The sequence below is a fragment of the Bombus terrestris genome, chromosome 9 (assembly GCF_910591885.1).
Source record: "Bombus terrestris chromosome 9, iyBomTerr1.2, whole genome shotgun sequence".
Lineage (NCBI taxonomy): Eukaryota > Metazoa > Arthropoda > Insecta > Hymenoptera > Apidae > Bombus > Bombus terrestris.
Window position 1 is genome coordinate 15,257,533 of NC_063277.1, and position 24,787 is coordinate 15,282,319.

Here is a 24,787-nt window from a genome sequence, read left to right on the forward strand (position 1 = left end):
AAGACACCGAGTGGAACGGTTCTGGAAGTGGTTCCGGGGACAGCCCGGACCAAGATCCGATCACGGACGACGAGGATGGTTTCAAGGAAGGCTCTGGCTACGAACCGAAATCTTCACCGCCCGAAACACCGAAACAATCTCCTCCTGTCGATCATCCGGAAGTCGTACCTCCCAGGAAAGACATAGAGCAGAAGACAAATCTCAACAACAACAATGGCACGTCCAGCGTGGACAATGGCGCGAGCAGACAGAAAGTATCTTTGTCTCGTGCTTTGACAACGTATCTCGTGCCCATAGTGGTGATGTGGTTCGGTGGCTGCCTCACCGAGTGGCTGTGATCATGTGGTTTCGGAGGAGAACGATGCAGGACGATGTAAATAAATATTCCGTTTAACGTTACGTGGCTCCACCTCGACCGGAACAGTGTTGTAACACGCCGGCTAATCGAGAAAAAGAGGAGAGAGGACGATGATGATTCGCTTTCTGATTACGCGTACTTTTCCATCCATTAGGAAAAGCGTTTTTTTTTACTTTCTCGATGGGGGGTACAGGGTTTTACCCTGTTTTATTAGGGTATCGTACCCAAATGACCATTAGCGAGATAAACAACTTAATCCTTGCTGACGCCGCAATTCGAGAGAAAGACTGGGATCGTTGATGGAAAATTATACTTGCAACTGACCTTCGGGCCTTTGTACGACTGACGAGCGTGCCTTTAGGATGAGTGGCATGGTCGACCCTAGAAGGATTACGATTAGGGATTTATTTTCCAGTTCCTACGTTCTCTTGCGCCGTTGCAGAATGTTTCGAACTAATTGGTTTATGCTACTTGGATCCCACGGTGATTAATAAACGATGAGTAGGCTTCTCGGTACGTTTGGTATAGTATGATCGAGAGTAGGATTAAATATAAATTTGTAATTGAAATATCCCGGATTTTTACCTAGCCATGAATATAAATTTTAATTAAATTGAAATTGCCAATGAGATTATGATTTGCGATTAACAAATTGCAAAATATCAAATTTTCAGAATGGTTATATAGTGCATAGTAATAAATACATACATACATAGTAATAAATTTAACTATGCCAAATAAAACCGGACTTCAATTACTCTATTCTCGGAATCGATCGTAAACTTTTGAGATGTAGTGGCGTAGGAAGAATAGGAATTACATCGAGGACCTAAATGGCCTTGAACTTATAGGAAAGACACATGGAAGCGAGTATACGAGAAGCGCAAGGACTGACTATCGAGCGTCGTATTTCCTTTTCCAGCTGCCCTTCCCTGAAAACGTTTGAAAGATTTATGGCTCGAAGGCGAGAGACGTTCGATCGCGTCAAGTTCGAAAGAATCGCTCAGAATGTTAGATTTTGGCGACACACACGAAACATTGATGTTTGTATTTAACAGAATAAAATGATGGAGAAAAAATAATAAGAAGGACGATTAGACTATTTCGGTTTTCACGAGGAGATAATATCGATTATTTTTTAACTCGAGAACCGTCTCTTGTTGATCAATGTTGTTTGAAGAGTTGTGAATAGAGAAGAAAGTTTGTGGTAAATGAAAAATTATGAAGGTAGGACGATGGCTGACGTATGATAAACGATTCATATACTTTCATTATCTTTTACTGATTATCGTTAAATAACGCAAAATGCTCGACGAACTCGAGGGCCGATTTTTTAATTGTACAGATCGGTAAAAGAAATTTATTTGACGATATTCTTTTGTCTACGGTTTTAAGCTTTCCTACGACAATTTTTTTCTTTTTTTTTTTTCTTTTATTTATTTAAGATAATATTTTATCATCCGCCATTCGAATGAAATCGTCCTAGCAATTGAAACTCGACGAAACGAGTCAAAGCGTAGAACGAGCGGTCGAGAATAGGCTCCTGTGATAAAATTAAACAAAAAAAGAGAAAAAATAAAAATGTAATAAAAAGGTAAAAAATGTAAACGAGTGATGTTGGCCGCTATCACACGCTGGCATCGTCGAGCCTAAAACAAGAGGGCGAAAGGACATATTCTATACAAATCTAGTGAAAATATTCAAATAAATATTATGAATAATTATTTGTAATTATATTATTATATATATATTATTATAATTATTATAATTATTGCAAAGTGAAGTTAATATAAAAATTATACGTTGCGTTCGGGACAAGTGGTAAGTTTAGAAATGGAAATTACACGGTTCTTTCCTTCTTTCCTGCTCGTCTGAGAAAATACGTGGCTTCGCGAGACAAAGAAAGAAAGAGGAATCTTGTGCGTGTACAGTGACTCATATCGATATTGGAACACTATAGTATTCTATCCATTACTACTCTGTACATTTGACCATAATTAAACTAACGTATATTTTGTTCTTTATTATAATAAAGCATATATTCTTTTTGTCGACAACGCAAATTTTATTTATTTAAACTAAATAATTTGTGACATAACAAATAATATATCAGGAAATATATTATTTATACGTCGCATTTTCTACAATGATTTTACATAAAAAATACCATTGTATATATCATATACATTTTTTTAAATATCAATTTCCTGGATACCCGTTTTGTTTTATTATATGTTGTAATCGATTTGGCATGTTTGTCATAATTTTTTGTGAATAATTTTGCGTGATACTCGTTTTCGATTGGAATTAAATCCGATGATTACGATGGTGATGTAACGCGCGAGGGCAACTATGTAACTGATATTCCTGAACTATACCATGATAAAATTTTAATGTGTTTTCAATGTTACATTTTATTTTAGATTTCGTTTGAAAATGTCTACATTTTTATCTACATTTTAATCTCGTTCATCAAGTATCTTTGGCCATCTCTTTTGACGAAGTCACTCTATCTTACGATCCTCGCGATTTTCACAGTCTGTAAATTTAAAAAACTGCCGATCTCTCTCTTTCCTTTTTCACGGTTCAGAATGACTAATCGTAGCGCGTCAAAGAAAGTATCTTCGCTTTTCCGTTTCATATTCAAAATTTCTGACTGCTGACAATGATTTTCAAGTAATAACTGATATTTCGAAGTACGCTCTACATCTTGCTCTGTCAAGTATATCAAAGCTGTAGAAATGTAAGCAATAAATATGGATGAATATTAAGTGTCCGAAGATTTTTCCGACGTACGAATACTACATTTCCGAATATATTATTCGTTATGCCACAAATTATTTAGGAAGAATACACGTTTCATTATCAGAGAAAACAAAAGATACGTTAATTTAATTATGATCAAATGTACAGAATAATAACGGATAGAATACTGTAGTTTCCGAATATTAACGAAAATCACTGTATATAGAATCGCGTAGAATTCTTGTTGGATAAAAGAAAGAACGTTTAACAAGTTGAACACCACAATTTCAACAGTGTGAATTTCGAATTTATCTTGACGTAAAGATAGTAAATTTTCAGCTGTAAGTTATAATAAAAATATTTTTTGCATTTAAAGCAGGAAAATAGGATCACAGTAATTATACGAAAATCCTATAGAAATAAGAAAGAAAAGAATCTCAAAGTAGGTTAATTTTCATTAAAAATCGAATAGATTTCAGTTATAAATGTTACATTTCTGTTGAAAGAGAATCTTTTCGGCAGATATTCGTTCGATGATCCCCTTAAAAGTTGCGTTGAAATTTTCTTAAGAATTATTTCCAAAATTCGAACGCGTACAAGACTAAACATTCGTTGTAGTGTTCAGTTTGTTAAAAAGAGAAGATTTAAGGATACGAAGACAGGGAACAGGGTTTTTCTACCGTGGAAGAATTATGGACCACTGAAACAACTTTCCTGAAACTATGGGAGTTCCTTACGTTCGATAAATAGGAGCAACCCTTGTGTTTTAACAGCTTTGTCGGATCGACGTGATTGCTAAATAGTATCTTATAGCATCGAGCATGATTCGTCTTTAACTCCCCTGATACTAAAATTTTAATTACGATAGTTTATGAAACTATTAATTAAATTATTCAGAATTCCAAACCTAAATTATCCATGTCTTCAGAATTAAATAAATAAAAAAAAAAATTACAAATTATAGGACTTTAAACTACTTTCGGATGAAATAGAAATACATAATTCATAATTACTTACACGTTACGTTTATGTTAAAATCACTGTAAAAAAACGAAAATTAAAAGATTTTAAAATTGTGTAGGAGTAAAGTTCGACTAAAAAGAAGATTATATTTGCCGACAGATTCATTTCGTATCAAGGGAGTTAAATCAACTAACGTTCGAATAAAATACATTTACGTTTTTTTTTACTATTATTCCTAGTACCGTATTTACGTTGTTCGCCATTGTAAAGAGTAACGAGCAGCCTAGATTTCCGCGACGATCGTACTCGTCGAACCTCGATGCAAAATCGTTTTAAGATTACGTGATATTTCTTTCTCTTTTCTGTTTTAGACTAGCCCACTGTAACCAGTTAATCATATCTAATAATCTACCAATTTACACTAAGAATTTATACATGCGACTGTAAAAATGAAAGTGCAGATGGGAATGCACTTGACCGAGCCGTTTATTACATTCAACGTGAATTTTCAATTCGATCATGAATCTCTTAAATGATGTTCAATCCGTACGATGTATTGGAAAACAAAAAAAGAAGAGAAAGAAGAACTTTCCGAGTAGCAGATGTAATTTCACGTCTATTGCATAAAAATATTACAATGATCCAACGGAGGATAGTTTGCAACAGAAAATCAATCACAAATTAAATTTAAACGTTGTATGTTCCATTCTTACCGATCATTGTTCTGTTATTAATGAGTGCAGTGGTTTCCTGAAAATCGCGTAAAAGAATTGCAAGAGAAAATGGATTGTGATTCGCTATAAAAATTCTGTGTGAAATTCCACTTGCGGGAACTTTGACGAATAAAAGGAATTTACGTGGACAGAGAAAATGGAACAGCGAGTATGAAATTCTCAATGATTGTGCGTGCAATTGTAAATTTCCCCTTTCCGACAATTAGAATATAAAATTTGTATTTGAAACCCTTTGTACTCGATTCTTTATATTTTCAGTTTACGGATTTGTTATTTCATTTTTTTTTAGAAATATACAACTTCAACATACAATTTTCTATTTTCTACGTCTCTGGCTACCAAGAATTAGATCATTAATATTGGTCAACAAATAAACTTTTATTTTTAACAAAGAGATACGGTGCAAGGATACAATTCCTTACACGTAAATTTGAATTTTGATTATTCTTATTCATGCGCAAAAATGTAAGATTGAGGAAGTCGATTCCAGATATTTCGAGAACAAAGGGTTGAGCAGAATCATTAATTTTTACGAACAAAACATTCTTTCGATCGTATTAACGCATTATGCACATAAATCCAACAACAACCAATCAACGATTAATACAATCTTCAAAAGACCAGCGACCAAATTGCCATCCTAAAGTCCAAAGAAGTCAAAAAAATTAGAAAGATTAAAGTGGTGAATTTCCTTATTGAAACAATTGTATATTCTATACAAAAACAGCGATACTGCCTGCTACATATTGTGATAGGCATTCGCTAACGATCCAGATCATCAAAACTGTCCACATCGTAGACATAAATCGAATTATCGTGAATTTTCTACCACGTGCAGATTCGTAAACCATATCTCGTTCAATTTCTCCTCAAATTCAATCTTTAATTTTTTTTTTTTAAGTACAAAACTAGCAAAAATAAATCAGTTATCGTCGCGATAATTAGCAGCAGGACTTGAAAAATGCAAAAAAAAAAGAGTCAGGAAAAAGAGCAACACGTTAGAGTAACACAGTACTCGTAACTAAGAGAATAAAGATGTTCCTCCATTTCCGTGGGGCGAAGAACGGCGTTACGTCGCCGTCGCGTCGAGCTTTCGTTGGCAGCTTGTACGTTGTCTTAAATGGAAGCTAACATCTCTGTCTCAAGCCCTTTCTAGTGAATGGCACCGTACTGGACCGTTTTATTAAGTTTTAATTTTACCATATATTAATTTACCATATATATAATATCTCTTTTTTTCTCTTTTTTTTCTAAATATATTTCACTGATAAAAATATGTAACCTATCCCACAATTGTAAAATTTTCTGTAAAAGAATTTCTATTTTATATGTATAAGGATAAGGGTGGTATAAAAAGAAATACGAAAATGTTTTATTAATACATTTTATTAGTAGTAAAACGAATAAAATTGTGGAAATCCTCAAGGCGGCGAGATTCGAAAACGAAGAAAAGAATGGATGTGTAATAGCGCGAATGTGGCTGATATACCACTATTTCGGAAAAGTGAGACTCATGAGTTATGTTTTCGCCACGTCATTGCTGTTTACTCTCTCATACAGATACACATACAACCATACACCATGTTCACACCATGCGGCATTTCGTCTCAAGAAAATCTCGCCGTTACATTCTTACAGTGTGCTAGCATCTAATTACGAAGAATTTTATTTAATGACAGCGATCGTATGGAATAAAAGTGGAATATTTAAAAATGCAGTAAATTACTTTCGTCCTTTCATCAATTTATTCGCCATCATATATTATATACATGAACAAAAATTCTAACAATATCACATTCCGATGTTGGATTGCAGATAGCTGTGTATTGCACGTCAAGAGAAATATATAAATGAAAAAGTTTACACATTATGTTATGAGATACAAAACATACAAAAACATACAAAATAGTTCAGCATATATCACAAGTCGTTATTCAATGATATTGTGTTTTAACTATTTTGTTCGTTAATTGTATCTTATAAAATGACACAAAAGTTCATCAAGATCTTATTGGGACTAACTATTTACATGAGGAATCGCGAATCACGCTGACAAATCGCTTGAGTATTATCAAACAACTTGTTTCTTAATCTGCGTTGAATTTTCCAGGAGGGTATAATGGGTGCTGGGACGCACTTGATCTCCTCGATTTCATCCGGAAAATTTTCTTCGAAGTTAACGCTTTTGTGTGGACTTGACCATTTCCTTTTACATCTTTGTCGTGGACATTTCATAGAGTTATCCGTAATTTGCTCGTTTTTCATCGGAGAATTTCCCGAGGTAGCAGTTTCGGGTAATACATTTTCTATTTTTTGGACGTATTCTGTCGAAGAATCTGTGGACTCTGCTGTACTCGATGTTTCACCGTTCTTCTCCGATGGACTTGTCGATCTAGACGACTTACTGTCCTCATCTCCCTCGCTATTCTGGAGAGCGAGTTTCGCGGCAGCAGTCGCGCTGCGCGTCATAATTCTGGTACTTGAAAGATTTGACGAAAGTTCGTTCTTCGACAGATTACTAACACGTTCGTTATTCCAACGTTTCTCCTGTTCTTCCTTCATCTTAAGTTTTTCGGCTTTAATTTCCATACGGGACTTTCTCCAATCAGCTGCCATACTACTTCGTTTCCATACGTAGTAAAAGTCCGCGAATTCTTCCTGCGAACACAAAGTTGGAGATGTTTTCGTTTATTTTTTGAAATTAACTCTCGGAGACGAAATGAAATGGATTTTACAGAAATGGTATGTTCTTAACAAGATCGCTCGATGTGTACAGTACGGAAATAGGAAAAATACAATACGGAAAGCAATCGTAGTAGGAAAATAAACTTACCACTCGTTTATGCGGAAGCAACTTCCTTCTAATGATTGAAAATCTTTTTCCATATTTCATGATTCCTCTCGTGAAGAGTTTCTGTAACATCATAACGCATCAACAAAAGGATTAGTATGTTTAATTCTTCCTCAAAAGAAACTACGACGGCGCAAAAAAGTTTTTTATCTTCCAAGAGCGAATTTATTCTAAAAGAATTTGCACTATTAAATATAAGCACAAGTATAGTAACAAATAAAAGAAGGCAGCGCTACCAGTTATACGATATCAATTAAAATTCTTTAAAGAATCTACTTTAAAATATAAAACGTTGTACGCTAGTGTAAAAATTGGAAATTTTTATTGTATTGTCATAATCAATTATTCGATACTCGATATAAAATCAACTGTATGATACTTACCATCTCCTCTGGCTTCCATTTGTCAATAAATTTCTGCGGTACATTTGACGTAGCTATCGTCATCAGCGCATTGTGCGCTGAGTAGTTGGACTTGTGAAGAACATGCGAGACGTGTTGTTCCGCAAAACCACCACGCGAATTTTCCAATGCATCTGCATTTGGAATGCCCTCAAATTGCTGCCTGAGTCTTAAAACAGTTCGGGCTACCAGACTATAGCCGTAGTACCATTCCTCCACATTTACTTTTGGATCCCAAATCTTCTCCTCCCGAGAAGAAGTATATTCTTTATCTGCGTATGATCGATCCTGACATTCGGGGATGACAGCATATTCCTGCAATTTTAACAATTACATTTTTAATTCATGTCAATGTATTCCAAAATATCTATTTTGTGAAGGAAAAGTAACGAAGAATTAATGTTAATGGTCGAATGAATTTCACATTAATCAAAATCGTTAAGAGAAAAAGGGGTACATACCATCCTCCGTTCTGTCGTCTTCTTCTTCTGCTTGGAGCACACTTTCCTCTTCCTACGTCTAGCAGATTTTCTCGCCATTTTGCTATCGAATCTTCGCGTTACGATTTTATGACTGTCCGCTGAGAGCAACGTTATTGCTATAAGAGTAAGTGCAAGACTAATTCTTAGTACATTATGCCGGTACATATACCTGGGACTATTACCCCTTGCGAAGAGGGATATCTACTAGTCTCCCCACTCCTACCTGTTTGGATACTTTCGGCTGGTTGGGACTGGACAATAAAGTTCTCTTGAGAAATTTCTTCTATTCCTAGAATTGCTTCACATTTTGACCAATCAAAGACATGAAATATCGAATCGCACCGCCTCTTCACCAACGATGCATCTTTGAACGTGCATATTATTCGTGATACGAAATTTCCCAATTCGCACAAGTAATTGAGCATACCAGAGAGAAATCAGTTACGACGAATTATAAGGTATATCAATACTAATATCAATATGGTAATATTGATATTATTTGAAAATATAGTATAATCATAAAATGAAGAAGGATTGATGAATAAATGGAAATTATTTATAATAATATTACTTATGATTTATTGAGAAATTTGTATAACATTGAGAGCTTCCGACAGACGAACAAACAGACACATACTCTTCTTAACGAAAAGTTATCGGGATGATGGAATTCGCGACTATATATTTCGGAATGAAGGCATAAATCGAAACACTGTTTATGGTAGTGATGAATTATTCAAAATTGTAACTTGATAGCATATGCACGATTTGACGGGATTCGTTGGGCTATCCACGAGCCTCAAATGAAGACTGGAGGGAACGGCAGAAAACTCCGACTTGACACCGTGTCAATTCACCGAGATAAGATAAGGTCGGAGAAAATATTCACAACGACGGGGTAATTTCTGAAATTTGTTCGTGCAACCCATTATCCCTCTATTATAGTTATTATCTTTATTTTATTCGAGACTGGATTAAGCAAATTATATTCATGTATCGAGCAACTATTCGGTGGTAATTTTGAAGACTTCGTAATTGCATTCGTGAATATTTAATACATTAATATTTGATAATTAAAAAGAATAAAAGAATTTCGTATTCGTAACGACTCGTACAAATTCCTATTCTTCATCTTGTTCCACAGAATATTTATATTTCTTTCATACGCACTTGGTTATTGGTATATTTCTGATACAGATATCAATACACTAAGAGTACGATCAAACGCTAGTTTTAAGATTAGATCTCGAAGAAAGTGCCAACGACAATGAAGCAAGTTTTAGTACCTTGTACCATTGTGACTTATATCTTTCTTCTTGTTTATCCCTCTGATAAATCAAAAAATTTTGTGTATCATCGTATTTGTATGGTATATTCTAATCCCATTCGTTACGAAGTAATCACACATGGTACGAACTATAGTTGTCGACAAAAATAATATTTTAGATAATTCCATATTTAGAGAATGGCACAAACATTTCATTGCCGTGTATGGTATTAGGCGGGAAAGAATTGATCTACATGTAGAGAAAAAATTTGTACATCGTTTGTACAATGGTATGACTCAATCTTGTCTGCGCTACGTGAATTTCGCCCTTTGACTAGACGCCTCCACAGCGACCGGCATCGGGTGAGAATGTGGACACGCTGGTTTGGTGCAGAATGGATCCGTAATGGAGGAATGGAATGGTCTGTAAGCACACTGGTTTTGTAACTTATACGCAGAAAATGTACCATCATGCAGGATAAGATGAGAAGCAGTTAAAAAACACTTGACTGACGTGGATGATAACGAATGGAAAGAATTAAATAAAATAGTAACCTGCACATAATGAGGGGATGAAGATAAGCGCACTTATTTCCTAATGTACAATTCGGACAGTATCTATATTTTTCGTGTTTTCGTAGAAATTCGTAAGAAAGGATCGCGCAATTGAATCACAGGCGAGTACAAAGTCCAAGGCGAGTACACGAATCGCATGGGACTGCAGCTTCTCATATACGTCTCTGTCTTTCCATCATCTTGATGAAATATGAGCAACTCCTAGTGCAACAGTGTAAGCCAATGAATTTTGAGAACTTGTTGTGTATGTATTTAGAGTGATGAAAGAAAGAAACAAGAATTAAATATTGAACGAACGGAAGAATGCCGGTTTGGTATCTGCAATTTTTGTTATATAGTTCTTTCGTGAAGATACTAAGCTGCGAATGAATGAATTGAAAATGGTACGAATTGTGGCAGAAGTATCCATTGCAAAACGAGGAGGATTTCAAAGTGCCCCAGTTCGATGGAAAGCAAGATTTATCTACATATAAGTAAAAATTAGTGAAATTCTCAACGAATGCGAATACGTTGTGCATGCAATTGTAAATTTCCTCTTTCCGACAATTAGAATATAAAACTTGTATTTGAAACCCTTTCCACTCGGTTCTTTATATTTTCAGTTTACGGATTTGTTATTTGTTTTTTTTTTTTAGAAATATAGAACTTCAACGTACAATTTTCTATTTTCCACATCTTTACCTACCAAGAATTATATCATTAATATTGGTAAATAAATAATCATTTATTTTTGTCAAAGAGATACTGTGCAAACATGCAATTCTTTACGCGTAAATTTGAATTTTGATTATTCTTATTCGTGCGCAAAAATGTAAGATTGAGGGAGTCGATTGCAGATATTTCGAGAACAAAGGTTGAACAGAATCATTAATTTTTACGAACAAAACGTTTTTTCGATTATATTAACGTATTATACACATAAATCTACAAATGCCAACAACAATCAATCGACCAAATTACTATTCTAAAGACCAAAGATGTCAAAAAATTAGAAAGATTAAAGTGATGAATTTCCTTATTGAAACAATCATATATTCTATACAGAAACAACGATACTGCCTGCTACATATTGTGATAGGCATTCTCGAACGATCTAGATCGTCGAAACTGTCCACATCGTAGACATAAATCGAATTATCGTGAATTTTCTACCACGTGCAGATTCGTAAACCATATCTCGTTCAATTTCTCCTCAAATTCAATCTTTAATTTTTTTTTTTAAGTACAAAGCTTTCAAAAATAAATTGGTTATCGTCGTGATAGTTAGCAGCAGGATTTGAAAAATGCAAAAAAAAGAAGGGTCAGGGAAAAGAGCAACACGTTAGAGTAATAGAGTACTCGTAACTAAGCGAATAGAGATGGTCCTCCATTTCCGTAGGACGAAGAACGGCGTTGCGTTGCCGTCGCGTCGAGCTTTCGTTGGCAGCTTGTACGTTGTCTTAACCCCTTGGTCTACACGCTATCTGCCGATCGCGCGAGCTATAGTAAGCAAGATATTCGGTCGCGCACCTTGCCATTCATCTCTTCAGCCGTGTGCCCGAACTGGCGGAAAATGTATATTTCTTATGACACGTATATAGGAGTTGCAAAAGGAATTGTGAAATAATAAACAACGTTTGAGGACAAATAATGTTTTTAAGACGTCCAGGGCGTAATTATGATCAATTGATCAGTTAACAAAAATAATTTATTATTTCAGAGTGGATAATAAATCACTAGCAATTTGAAAAATTACCATGAGTCAGACTCCTGGGTTCCGTTTACGCCACTGATTCTTTACGACGATCCTGACCGGTGGTTTTCGTTTATGGCATAAATCCCTTAGCACTAGTCTCGCACGTGATTATAGGCCAGGAGATTAAGTGGTAGCTAACATCTTTGTCTCGAGCCTTTTCTACTGAATGGCACGCTACTGGACCGTTTTATTAAGTTTTAATTTTACCGCATATTCGTGTTTAGTATCTCTTTTTTTTCTTTCTTTTTCTAAATATATTTCACTGATTAAAATATATAACTTATCCCACAATTCTAAAATTTTCTGTAAAAGAATTTTTATTTTACATGTATAAGGATAAGGGTGGTAAAAAAGAAATACGAAAATGTTTTATTAATACGTTTTATTAGTAGTAAGATGGATAAAATTGTGGAAATACCCAAGGGGGCGAGTTTCGGAAACGAAAAAAAGAATGGATGTGTAATAGCGCGAATGTGGCTGGTACACGACTATTTCGGAAAAGTGAGATACATGAGTTATGTTTTCGCCACGTCATTGCTGTTTACTCTCTCATACAGATACACATACAACCATACACCATGTTCACACCATGCGGCATTTCGTCTCAAGAAAATCTCGCCGTTACATTCTTACGGTGTGCTAGCATCTAATTACGAAGAATTTTATTTAATGACAGCGATCGTATGGAATAAAAGTGGAATATTTAAAAATGCAGTAAATTGCTTTCGTCCTTTCATCAATTTATTCACCATCATATATTATATACATGAACAAAAATTCTAACAATATCACATTCCGATGTTGGATTGCAGATAGCTGTGTATTGCACGTCAAGGGAAATATATAAATGAAAAAGTTTACACATTATGTTATGAGATACAAAACATACAAAAACATACAAAATAGTTCAGCATACATCACAAGTCGTTATTCAATGATATTGTGTTTTAACTATTTTGCACGTTAATTGTGTCTTATAAAATGACACAAAAGTTCATCAAGATCTAATTGGGACTATTTACATTAGGAGTCGCAAATCACGCTGATAAATCGCTCGAGTATTATTAAACAACGTGTTTTTGGATCTTCGTTGTCTTTTCCATTGCGGTATAATGGGTGCTGGGACGCACTTGATCTCCTCGATTTCATTCGGAAAATTTTCTTCGAAGTTAACGGTTTTGTGTGGACTTGACCATTTCCTTTTACATCTTTGTCGTGGATATTTCATAGAGTTATCCGTAATTTGCTCGTTTTTCATCGGAGAATTTTCCGAGGTAGCAGTTTCGGGTAATACATTTTCTATTTTTTGGACGTATTCTGTCGAAGAATCTGTGGACTCTGCTGTACTCGATGTTTCACCGTTCTTCTCCGATGGACTTGTCGATCTAGACGACTTACTGTCCTCATCTCCCTCGCTATTCTGGAGAGCGAGTTTCGCGGCAGCAGTCGCGCTGCGCGTCATAATTCTGGTACTTGAAAGATTTGACGAAAGTTCGTTCTTCGACAGATTACTAACACGTTCGTTATTCCAACGTTTCTCCTGTTCTTCCTTCATCTTAAGTTTTTCGGCTTTAATTTCCATACGGGACTTTCTCCAATCAGCTGCCATACTACTTCGTTTCCATACGTAGTAAAAGTCCGCGAATTCTTCCTGCGAACACAAAGTTGGAGATGTTTTCGTTTATTTTTTGAAATTAACTCTCGGAGACGAAATGAAATGGATTTTACAGAAATGGTATGTTCTTAGCAAGATCGCTCGATGTGTACAGTACGAAAATAGGAAAAATACAATACGGAAAGCAATCGTAGTAGGAAAATAAACTTACCACTCGTTTATGCGGAAGCAACTTCCTTCTAATGATTGAAAATCTTTTTCCATATTTCATGATTCCTCTCGTGAAGAGTTTCTGTAACATCATAACGCATCAACAAAAGGATTAGTATGTTTAATTCTTCCTCAAAAGAAACTACGACGGCGCAAAAAGTTTTTTATCTTCCAAGAGCGTATTTATTCTAAAAGAATTTGCACTATTAAATATAAGCACAAGTATAGTAACAAATAAAAGAAGGCAACGCTACCAGTTATACGATATCAATTAAAATTCTTTAAAGAATCTACTTTAAAATATAAAACGTTGTACGCTAGTGTAAAAATTGGAAATTTTTATTGTATTGTCATAATCAATTATTCGATACTCGATATAAAATCAACTGTATGATACTTACCATCTCCTCTGGCTTCCATTTGTCAATAAATTTCTGCGGTACATTTGTCGTAGCTATCGTCATCAGCGCATTGTGCACTACATAGTTGGACTCGTGAAGAACATGCGAGACGTGTTGTTCCGCAAAACCACCACACGAATTTTCCAATGCATCTGCATTTGGAATGCCCTCAAATTGCTGCCTGAGTGTTAAAACACTTCGGGCTACCAGACTATAGCCGTAGTACCATTCCTCCACATTTACTTTTGGATCCCAAATCTTCTCCTCCCGAGAAGAAGTATATTCTTTATCTGCGTATGATCGATCCTGACATTCGGGGATGACAGCATATTCCTGAAATTTTAACAATTACATTTTTAATTCATGTCAATGTATTCCAAAATATCTATTTTGTGAAGGAAAAGTAACGAAGAATTAATGTTAATGGTCGAATGAATTTCACATTAATCAAAATCGTTAAGAGAAAAAGGGGTACATACCATCCTCCGTTCTGTCGTCTTCTTCTTCTGCTTGGAGCACACTTTCCTCTTCCTACGTCCAGCAGATTTTCTCGCCATTTTGCTATCGAATCTTCGCGTTACGATTTTATGTCTGTCCGCTGAGAGCAACGTTATTGCTATAAGAGTAAGTGCAAGACTAATTCTTAGTCAGCATTCTTATGCCGGTACATGTACCTGGGACTATTACCCCTTGGGAAGAGGGATATCTACTAGTCTCCCCACTCCTACCTGTTTGGATACTTTCGGCTGCTTGGGACTGGACAATAAAGTTTTCTTGAGATATTTCTTCTATTCCTAGAATTGCTTCACATTTTGACCAATCAAAGACATGAAATATCGAATCGCACCGTCTCTTCACCTACGATGCATCTTTGAACGTGCATGTTATTCGTGATACGAAATTTCCCAATTCGCACAAGTAATTGAGCATACCAGAGAGAAATCAGTTACGACGAATTATAAGGTATATCAATACTAATATCAATATGGTAATATTGATATTATTTGAAAATATAGTATAATCATAAAATGAAGAAGGATTGATGAATAAATGGAAATTATTTATAATAATATTACTTATGATTTATTGAGAAATTTGTATAACATTGAGAGCTTCCGACAGACGAACAAACAGACACATACTCTTCTTAACGAAAAGTTATCGGGATGATGGAATTCGCGACTATATATTTCGGAATGAAGGCATAAATCGAAACACTGTTTATGGTAGTGATGAATTATTCAAAATTGTAACTTGATAGCATATGCACGATTTGACGGGATTCGTTGGGCTATCCACGAGCCTCAAATGAAGACTGGAGGGAACGGCAGAAAACTCCGACTTGACACCGTGTCAATTCACCGAGATAAGATAAGGTCGGAGAAAATATTCACAACGACGGGGTAATTTCTGAAATTTGCTCGTGCAACCCATTATCCTTCTATTATAGTTATTATCTTTATTTTATTCGAGACTGGATTAAGCAAATTATATTCATGTATCGAGCAACTATTCGGTGGTAATTTTGAAGACTTCGTAATTGCATTCGTGAATATTTAATACATTAATATTTGATAATTAAAAAGAATAAAAGAATTTCGTATTCGTAACGACTCGTACAAATTCCTATTCTTCATCTTGTTCCACAGAATATTTATATTTCTTTCATACGCACTTGGTTATTGGTATATTTCTGATACAGATATCAATACACTAAGAGTACGATCAAACGCTAGTTTTAAGATTAGATCTCGAAGAAAGTGCCAACGACAATGAAGCAAGTTTTAGTACCTTGTACCATTGTGACTTATATCTTTCTTCTTGTTTATCCCTCTGATAAATCAAAAAATTTTGTGTATCATCGTATTTGTATGGTATATTCTAATCCCATTCGTTACGAAGTAATCACACATGGTACGAACTATAGTTGTCGACAAAAATAATATTTTAGTTAATTCCATATTTAGAGAATGGCACAAACATTTCATTGCCGTGTATGGTATTAGGCGGGAAAGAATTGATCTACATGTAGAGAAAAAATTTGTACATCGTTTGTACAATGGTATGACTCAATCTTGTCTGCGCTACGTGAATTTCGCCCTTTGACTAGACGCCTCCACAGCGACCGGCATCGGGTGAGAATGTGGACACGCTGGTTTGGTGCAGAATGGATCCGTAATGGAGGAATGGAATGGTCTGTAAGCACACTGGTTTTGTAACTTATACGCAGAAAATGTACCATCATGCAGGATAAGATGAGAAGCAGTTAAAAAACACTTGACTGACGTGGATGATAACGAATGGAAAGAATTAAATAAAATAGTAACCTGCACATAATGAGGGGATGAAGATAAGCGCACTTATTTCCTAATGTACAATTCGGACAGTATCTAAATTTTTTTTTCGATTTATCTATCACCGTTACCGTGTTTTCGTAGAAATTCGTAAGAAAGGATCGCGCAATTGAATCACAGGCGAGTACAAAGTCCAAGGCGAGTACACGAATCGCATGGGACTGCAGCTTCTCATATACGTCTCTGTCTTTCCATCATCTTGATGAAATATGAGCAACTCCTAGTGCAACAGTGTAAGCCAATGAATTTTGAGAACTTGTTGTGTATGTATTTAGAGTGATGAAAGAAAGAAACAAGAATTAAATATTGAACGAACGGAAGAATGCCGGTTTGGTATCTTTGCAATTTTTGTTATATAGTTCTTTCGTGAAGATACTAAGCTGCGAATGAATGAATTGAAAATGGTACGAATTGTGGCAGAAGTATCCATTGCAAAACGAGGAGGATTTCAAAGTGCCCCAGTTCGATGGAAAGCAAGATTTATATACATATAAGTAAAAATTAGTGAAATTCTCAACGAATGCGAATACGTTGTGCATGCAATTGTAAATTTCCTCTTTCCGACAATTAGAATATAAAACTTGTATTTGAAACCCTTTCCACTCGGTTCTTTATATTTTCAGTTTACGGATTTGTTATTTGTTTTTTTTTTTAGAAATATAGAACTTCAACGTACAATTTTCTATTTTCCACATCTTTGCCTACCAAGAATTATATCATTAATATTGGTAAATAAATAATCATTTATTTTTGTCAAAGAGATACTGTGCAAACATGCAATTCTTTACGCGTAAATTTGAATTTTGATTATTCTTATTCGTGCGCAAAAATGTAAGATTGAGGGAGTCGATTGCAGATATTTCGAGAACAAAGGTTGAACAGAATCATTAATTTTTACGAACAAAACGTTTTTTCGATTATATTAACGTATTATACACATAAATCTACAAATGCCAACAACAATCAATCGACCAAATTACTATTCTAAAGACCAAAGAAGTCAAAAAATTAGAAAGATTAAAGTGATGAATTTCCTTATTGAAACAATCATATATTCTATACAGAAACAACGATACTGCCTGCTACATATTGTGATAGGCATTCTCGAACGATCTAGATCGTCGAAACTGTCCACATCGTAGACATAAATCGAATTATCGTGAATTTTCTACCACGTGCAGATTCGTAAACCATATCTCGTTCAATTTCTCCTCAAATTCAATCTTTAATTTTTTTTTTTAAGTACAAAGCTTTCAAAAATAAATTGGTTATCGTCGTGATAGTTAGCAGCAGGATTTGAAAAATGCAAAAAAAAGAAGGGTCAGGGAAAAGAGCAACACGTTAGAGTAATAGAGTACTCGTAACTAAGCGAATAGAGATGGTCCTCCATTTCCGTAGGACGAAGAACGGCGTTGCGTTGCCGTCGCGTCGAGCTTTCGTTGGCAGCTTGTACGTTGTCTTAACCCCTTGGTCTACACGCTATCTGCCGATCGCGCGAGCTATAGTAAGCAAGATATTCGGTCGCGCACCTTGCCATTCATCTCTTCAGCCGTGTGCCCGAACTGGCGGAAAATGTATATTTCTTATGACACGTATATAGGAGTTGCAAAAGGAATTGTGAAATAATAAACAACGTTTGAGGAAAAATAATGTTTTTAAGACGTCCAGGACGTAATTATGATCAATTGATCAGTTAACAAAAATAATTTATTATTTCAGAGTGGATAATAAATCACTAGCAATTTGAAAAATTACCATGAGTCAGACTCCTGGGTTCCGTTTACGCCACTGATTCTTTACGACGATCCTGACCGGTGGTTTTCGTTTATGGCATAAATCCCTTAGCACTAGTCTCGCACGTGATTATAGGCCAGGAGATTAAGTGGTAGCTAACATCTTTGTCTCGAGCCTTTTCTACTGAATGGCACGGTACTGGACCGTTTTATTAAGTTTTAATTTTACCGCATATTCGTGTTTGGTATCTCTTTTTTTTCTTTCTTTTTCTAAATATATTTCACTGATTAAAATATATAACTTATCCCACAATTCTAAAATTTTCTGTAAAAGAATTTTTATTTTACATGTATAAGGATAAGGGTGGTAAAAAAGAAATACGAAAATGTTTTATTAATACGTTTTATTAGTAGTAAGATGGATAAAATTGTGGAAATACCCAAGGGGGCGAGTTTCGGAAACGAAAAAAAGAATGGATGTGTAATAGCGCGAATGTGGCTGGTACACGACTATTTCGGAAAAGTGAGATACATGAGTTATGTTTTCGCCACGTCATTGCTGTTTACTCTCTCATACAGATGCACATACACCCATATACCATGTTCACACCATGCGGCGTTTCGTCTCAAGAAAATCTCGCCGTTACATTCTTACAGTGTGCTAGCATCTAATTATGAAGAATTTTATTTAATGACAGCGATCGTATGGAATAAAAGTGGAATATTTAAAAATGCAGTAAATTACTTTCGTCCTTTCATCAATTTATTCGCCATCATATATTATATACATGAACAAAAATTCTAACAATATCACATTCCGATGTTGGATTGCAGATAGCTGTGTATTGCACGTCAAGAGAAATATATAAATGAAAAAGTTTACATATTATGTTATGAGATACAAAACATACAAAAACATACAGAATAGTTCAGCATTTATCACAATTCGTTATTCAATGATATTGCGTTCTAACTATTTTGCACGTTAATTGTGTCTTATAAAATGACACAAACGTTCATCAAGATCTAATTGGGACTATTTACATTAGGAGTCGCAAATCACGCTGATAAATCGCTCGAGTATTATTAAACAACGTGTTTTTGGATCTTCGTTGTCTTTTCCATTGCGGTATAATGGGTGCTGGGACGCACTTGATCTCCTCGATTTCGTCCGGAAAATTTTCTTCGAAGTTAACGGTTTTGTGTGGACTTGACCATTTCCTTTTACATCTTTGTCGTGGACATTTCATAGAGTTATCCGTAATTTGCTCGTTTTTCATCGGAGAATTTCCCGAGGTAGCAGTTTCGGGTAATACATTTTCTATTTTTTGGACGTATTCTGTCGAAGAATCTGTGGACTCTGCTATACTCGATGTTTCACCGTTCTTCTCCGATGGACTTGTCGATCTAGACGACTTACTGTCCTCATCTCCCTCGCTATTCTGGAGAGCGAGTTTCGCGGCAGCAGTCGCGCTGCGCGTCATAATTCTGGTACTTGAAAGATTTGACGAAAGTTCGTTCTTCGGCAGATTACTAACACGTTCGTTATTCCAACGTTTCTCCTGTTCTTCCTTCATCTTAAGTTTTTCGGCTTTAATTTCCATACGGGACTTTCTCCAATCAGCTGCCATACTACTTCGTTTCCATACGTAGTAAAAGTCCGCGAATTCTTCCTGCGAACACAAAGTTGGAGATGTTTTCGTTTATTTTTTGAAATTAACTCTCGGAGACGAAATGAAATGGATTTTACAGAAATGGTATGTTCTTAGCAAGATCGCTCGATGTGTACAGTACGAAAATAGGAAAAATACAATACGGAAAGCAATCGTAGTAGGAAAATAAACTTACCACTCGTTTATGCGGAAGCAACTTCCTTCTAATGATTGAAAATCTTTTTCCATATTTCATGATTCCTCTCGTGAAGAGTTTCTGTAACATCATAACGCATCAACAAAAGGATTAGTATGTTTAATTCTTCCTCAAAAGAAACTACGACGGCGCAAAAAAGTTTTTTATCTTCCAAGAGCGAATTTATTCTAAAAGAATTTGCACTATTAAATATAAGCACAAGTATAGTAACAAATAAAAGAAGGCAGCGCTACCAGTTATACGATATCAATTAAAATTCTTTAAAGAATCTACTTTAAAATATAAAACGTTGTACGCTAGTGTAAAAATTGGAAATTTTTATTGTATTGTCATAATCAATTATTCGATACTCGATATAAAATCAACTGTATGATACTTACCATCTCCTCTGGCTTCCATTTGTCAATAAATTTCTGCGGTACATTTGTCGTAGCTATCGTCATCAGCGCATTGTGCACTACATAGTTGGACTCGTGAAGAACATGCGAGACGTGTTGTTCCGCAAAACCACCACACGAATTTTCCAATGCATCTGCATTTGGAATGCCCTCAAATTGCTGCCTGAGTGTTAAAACACTTCGGGCTACCAGACTATAGCCGTAGTACCATTCCTCCACATTTACTTTTGGATCCCAAATCTTCTCCTCCCGAGAAGAAGTATATTCTTTATCTGCGTATGATCGATCCTGACATTCGGGGATGACAGCATATTCCTGAAATTTTAACAATTACATTTTTAATTCATGTCAATGTATTCCAAAATATCTATTTTGTGAAGGAAAAGTAACGAAGAATTAATGTTAATGGTCGAATGAATTTCACATTAATCAAAATCGTTAAGAGAAAAAGGGGTATATACCATCCTCCGTTCTGTCGTCTTCTTCTTCTGCTTGGAGCACACTTTCCTCTTCCTACGTCCAGCAGATTTTCTCGCCATTTTGCTATCGAATCTTCGCGTTACGATTTTATGTCTGTCCGCTGAGAGCAACGTTATTGCTATAAGAGTAAGTGCAAGACTAATTCTTAGTCAGCATTCTTATGCCGGTACATGTACCTGGGACTATTACCCCTTGGGAAGAGGGATATCTACTAGTCTCCCCACTCCTACCTGTTTGGATACTTTCGGCTGCTTGGGACTGGACAATAAAGTTTTCTTGAGATATTTCTTCTATTCCTAGAATTGCTTCACATTTTGACCAATCAAAGACATGAAATATCGAATCGCACCGTCTCTTCACCTACGATGCATCTTTGAACGTGCATGTTATTCGTGATACGAAATTTCCCAATTCGCACAAGTAATTGAGCATACCAGAGAGAAATCAGTTACGACGAATTATAAGGTATATCAATACTAATATCAATATGGTAATATTGATATTATTTGAAAATGTAGTATAATCATAAAATGAAGAAGGATTGATGAATAAATGGAAATTATTTATAATAATATTACTTATGATTTATTGAGAAATTTGTATAACATTGAGAGCTTCCGACAGACGAACAAACAGACACATACTCTTCTTAACGAAAAGTTATCGGGATGATGGAATTCGCGACTATATATTTCGGAATGAAGGCATAAATCGAAACACTGTTTATGGTAGTGATGAATTATTCAAAATTGTAACTTGATAGCATATGCACGATTTGACGGGATTCGTTGGGCTATCCACGAGCCTCAAATGAAGACTGGAGGGAACGGCAGAAAACTCCGACTTGACACCGTGTCAATTCACCGAGATAAGATAAGGTCGGAGAAAATATTCACAACGACGGGGTAATTTCTGAAATTTGCTCGTGCAACCCATTATCCTTCTATTATAGTTATTATCTTTATTTTATTCGAGACTGGATTAAGCAAATTATATTCATGTATCGAGCAACTATTCGGTGGTAATTTTGAAGACTTCGTAATTGCATTCGTGAATATTTAATACATTAATATTTGATAATTAAAAAGAATAAAAGAATTTCGTATTCGTAATGACTCGTACAAATTCCTATTCTTCATCTTGTTCCACAGAATATTTATATTTCTTTCATACGCACTTGGTTATTGGTATATTTCTGATACAGATATCAATACACTAAGAGTACGATCAAACGCTAGTTTTAAGATTAGATCTCGAAGAAAGTTCCAACGACAATGAAGCAAGTTTTAGTACCTTGTACCATTGTGACTTATATCTTTCTTCTTGTTTATCCCTCTGATAAATCAAAAAATTTTGTGTATCATCGTATTTGTATGGTATATTCTAATCCCATTCGTTACGAAGTAATCACACATGGTACGAACTATAGTTGTCGACAAAAATAATATTTTAGTTAATTCCATATTTAGAGAATGGCACAAACATTTCATTGCCGTGTATGGTATTAGGCGGGAAAGAATTGATCTACATGTAGAGAAAAAATTTGTACATCGTTTGTACAATGGTATGACTCAATCTTGTCTGCGCTACGTGAATTTCGCCCTTTGACTAGACGCCTCCACAGCGACCGGCATCGGGGAAGAATATGGACAGGCTGGTTTGGTGCAGAATGGGTGATACTTGCACTGCTGGGCAGGATGAGAGAACACGCATCCTAGTTTTGTGCAGGACAAGCCGAATTTACATTTAGGATGTCTGTAAGCACACTTGTCTACAAACTTACACGCAGAAAATGTACCATCATGCAGGATAAGATGAAAAGCAGTTAAAATCACTTGACTGACGTGAATGATAACAACTGGAAAGAATTAAATAAAATAGTAACCTGCACATAATGAGGGGATGTAGATACGCGCACTTATTTCCTAATGTACAATTCGGTCAGTATCTAAATTTTTTTTTCGATTTATCTATCACCGTTACCGTGTTTTCGTACAAATTCGTAATTAAGGATCGCGCAATTGAATCACGGAAAAGTCCAAGGCGAGTACACGAATCGCATGGGATTGCAGCTTATCATATACGTCTCTGTCTTTCCAGCATCTTGATGAAATATGAGCAACTCCTAGTGCAACAGTATATGCCAATGAATTTTGAGAACTTATTGTATATGCATTTAGAGTGGTGAAAGAACGAGGCAAGAATTAAATATTGCTGAACGGAAGAATGCCGGCTTGGTATCTTTGCAATTTTTGTTATACAGTTCTTTCGTGAAGATCCTAAATTGTGAATGAATAAAATGGAAATGATAGGAATTGTGGCAGAAGAATCCATTGTAAAACGAGGAGGATTTCAAAGTGCCCCAGTTCGATGGAAAGCAAGATTTATATATAAGTAGAAATATAAGTAGAAATCAGTGAAATTCGCAACGATTGCGAATACGTTGTGCATGCAATTCCGACAATTAGAATATAAAACTTGTATTTGGAACCCTTTCCACTCGATTCTTTATATTTTCAGTTTACGGATTTGTTATTTAATTTTTTTAGAAATATACAACTTCAACATACAATTTTCTACTTTCCACATCTTTGCCTACCAAGAATTATGTCATTAATATTGGTAAATAAATAATCATTTATTTTTGACAAAGAGATACTGTGCAAACATGCAATTCTTTACGCGTAAATTTGAATTTTGATTATTCTTATTCGTGCGCAAAAATCTAAGATTGCGGGAGTCGATTACAGATATTTCGAGAACAAAGGTTGAACAGAATCATTAATTTTTACGAACAAAACGTTTTTTCGATTATATTAACGTATTATACACATAAATCTACAAATGCCAACAACAATCAATCGACCAAATTACTATTCTAAAGACCAAAGAAGTCAAAAAATTAGAAAGATTAAAGTGATGAATTTCCTTATTGAAACAATCATATATTCTATACAGAAACAACGATACTGCCTGCTACATATTGTGATAGGCATTCTGGAACGATCTGGATCGTCGGAACTGTCCACATCGTAGACATAAATCGAATTATCGTGAATTTTCTACCACGTGCAGATTCGTAAACCATGTCTCGTTCAATTTCTCCTCAAATTCAATCTTTAATTTTTTTTTTTTTTGAGTACAAAGCTTTCAAAAATAAATTGGTTATCGTCGTGATAGTTAGCAGCAGGATTTGAAAAATGCAAAAAAAAGAAGGGTCAGGAAAAAGAGCAACACGTTAGAGTAATAGAGTACTCGTAACTAAGCGAATAGAGATGGTCCTCCATTTCCGTAGGACGAAGAACGGCGTTGCGTTGCCGTCGCGTCGAGCTTTCGTTGGCAGCTTGTACGTTGTCTTAACCCCTTGGTCTACACGCTATCTGCCGATCGCGCGAGCTATAGTAAGCAAGATATTCGGTCGCGCACCTTGCCATTCATCTCTTCAGCCGTGTGCCCGAACTGGCGGAAAATGTATATTTCTTATGACACGTATATAGGAGTTACAAAAGGAATTGTGAAATAATAAACAACGTTTGAGGACAAATAATGTTTTTAAGACGTCCAGGGCGTAATTATGATCAATTGATCAGTTAACAAAATTAATTTATTATTTCA

General features: G+C 35.4%; 1 protein-coding gene across 2 annotated transcripts in view; it reads left to right on the top strand.

Moving 5' to 3' along the window:
• LOC100647740 (glypican-4) overlaps positions 1-24,309 on the top strand; it is a 147,977-nt gene extending 123,668 nt beyond the window's left edge. For both annotated transcript variants that reach the window (XM_003397838.4, XM_048408710.1), the window contains one exon: positions 1-24,309. In XM_003397838.4, the coding sequence (XP_003397886.1) occupies positions 1-338 (338 nt within the window). In that variant the 3' untranslated portion in view covers positions 339-24,309.
• Positions 24,310-24,787: the final 478 nt, after the last annotated feature.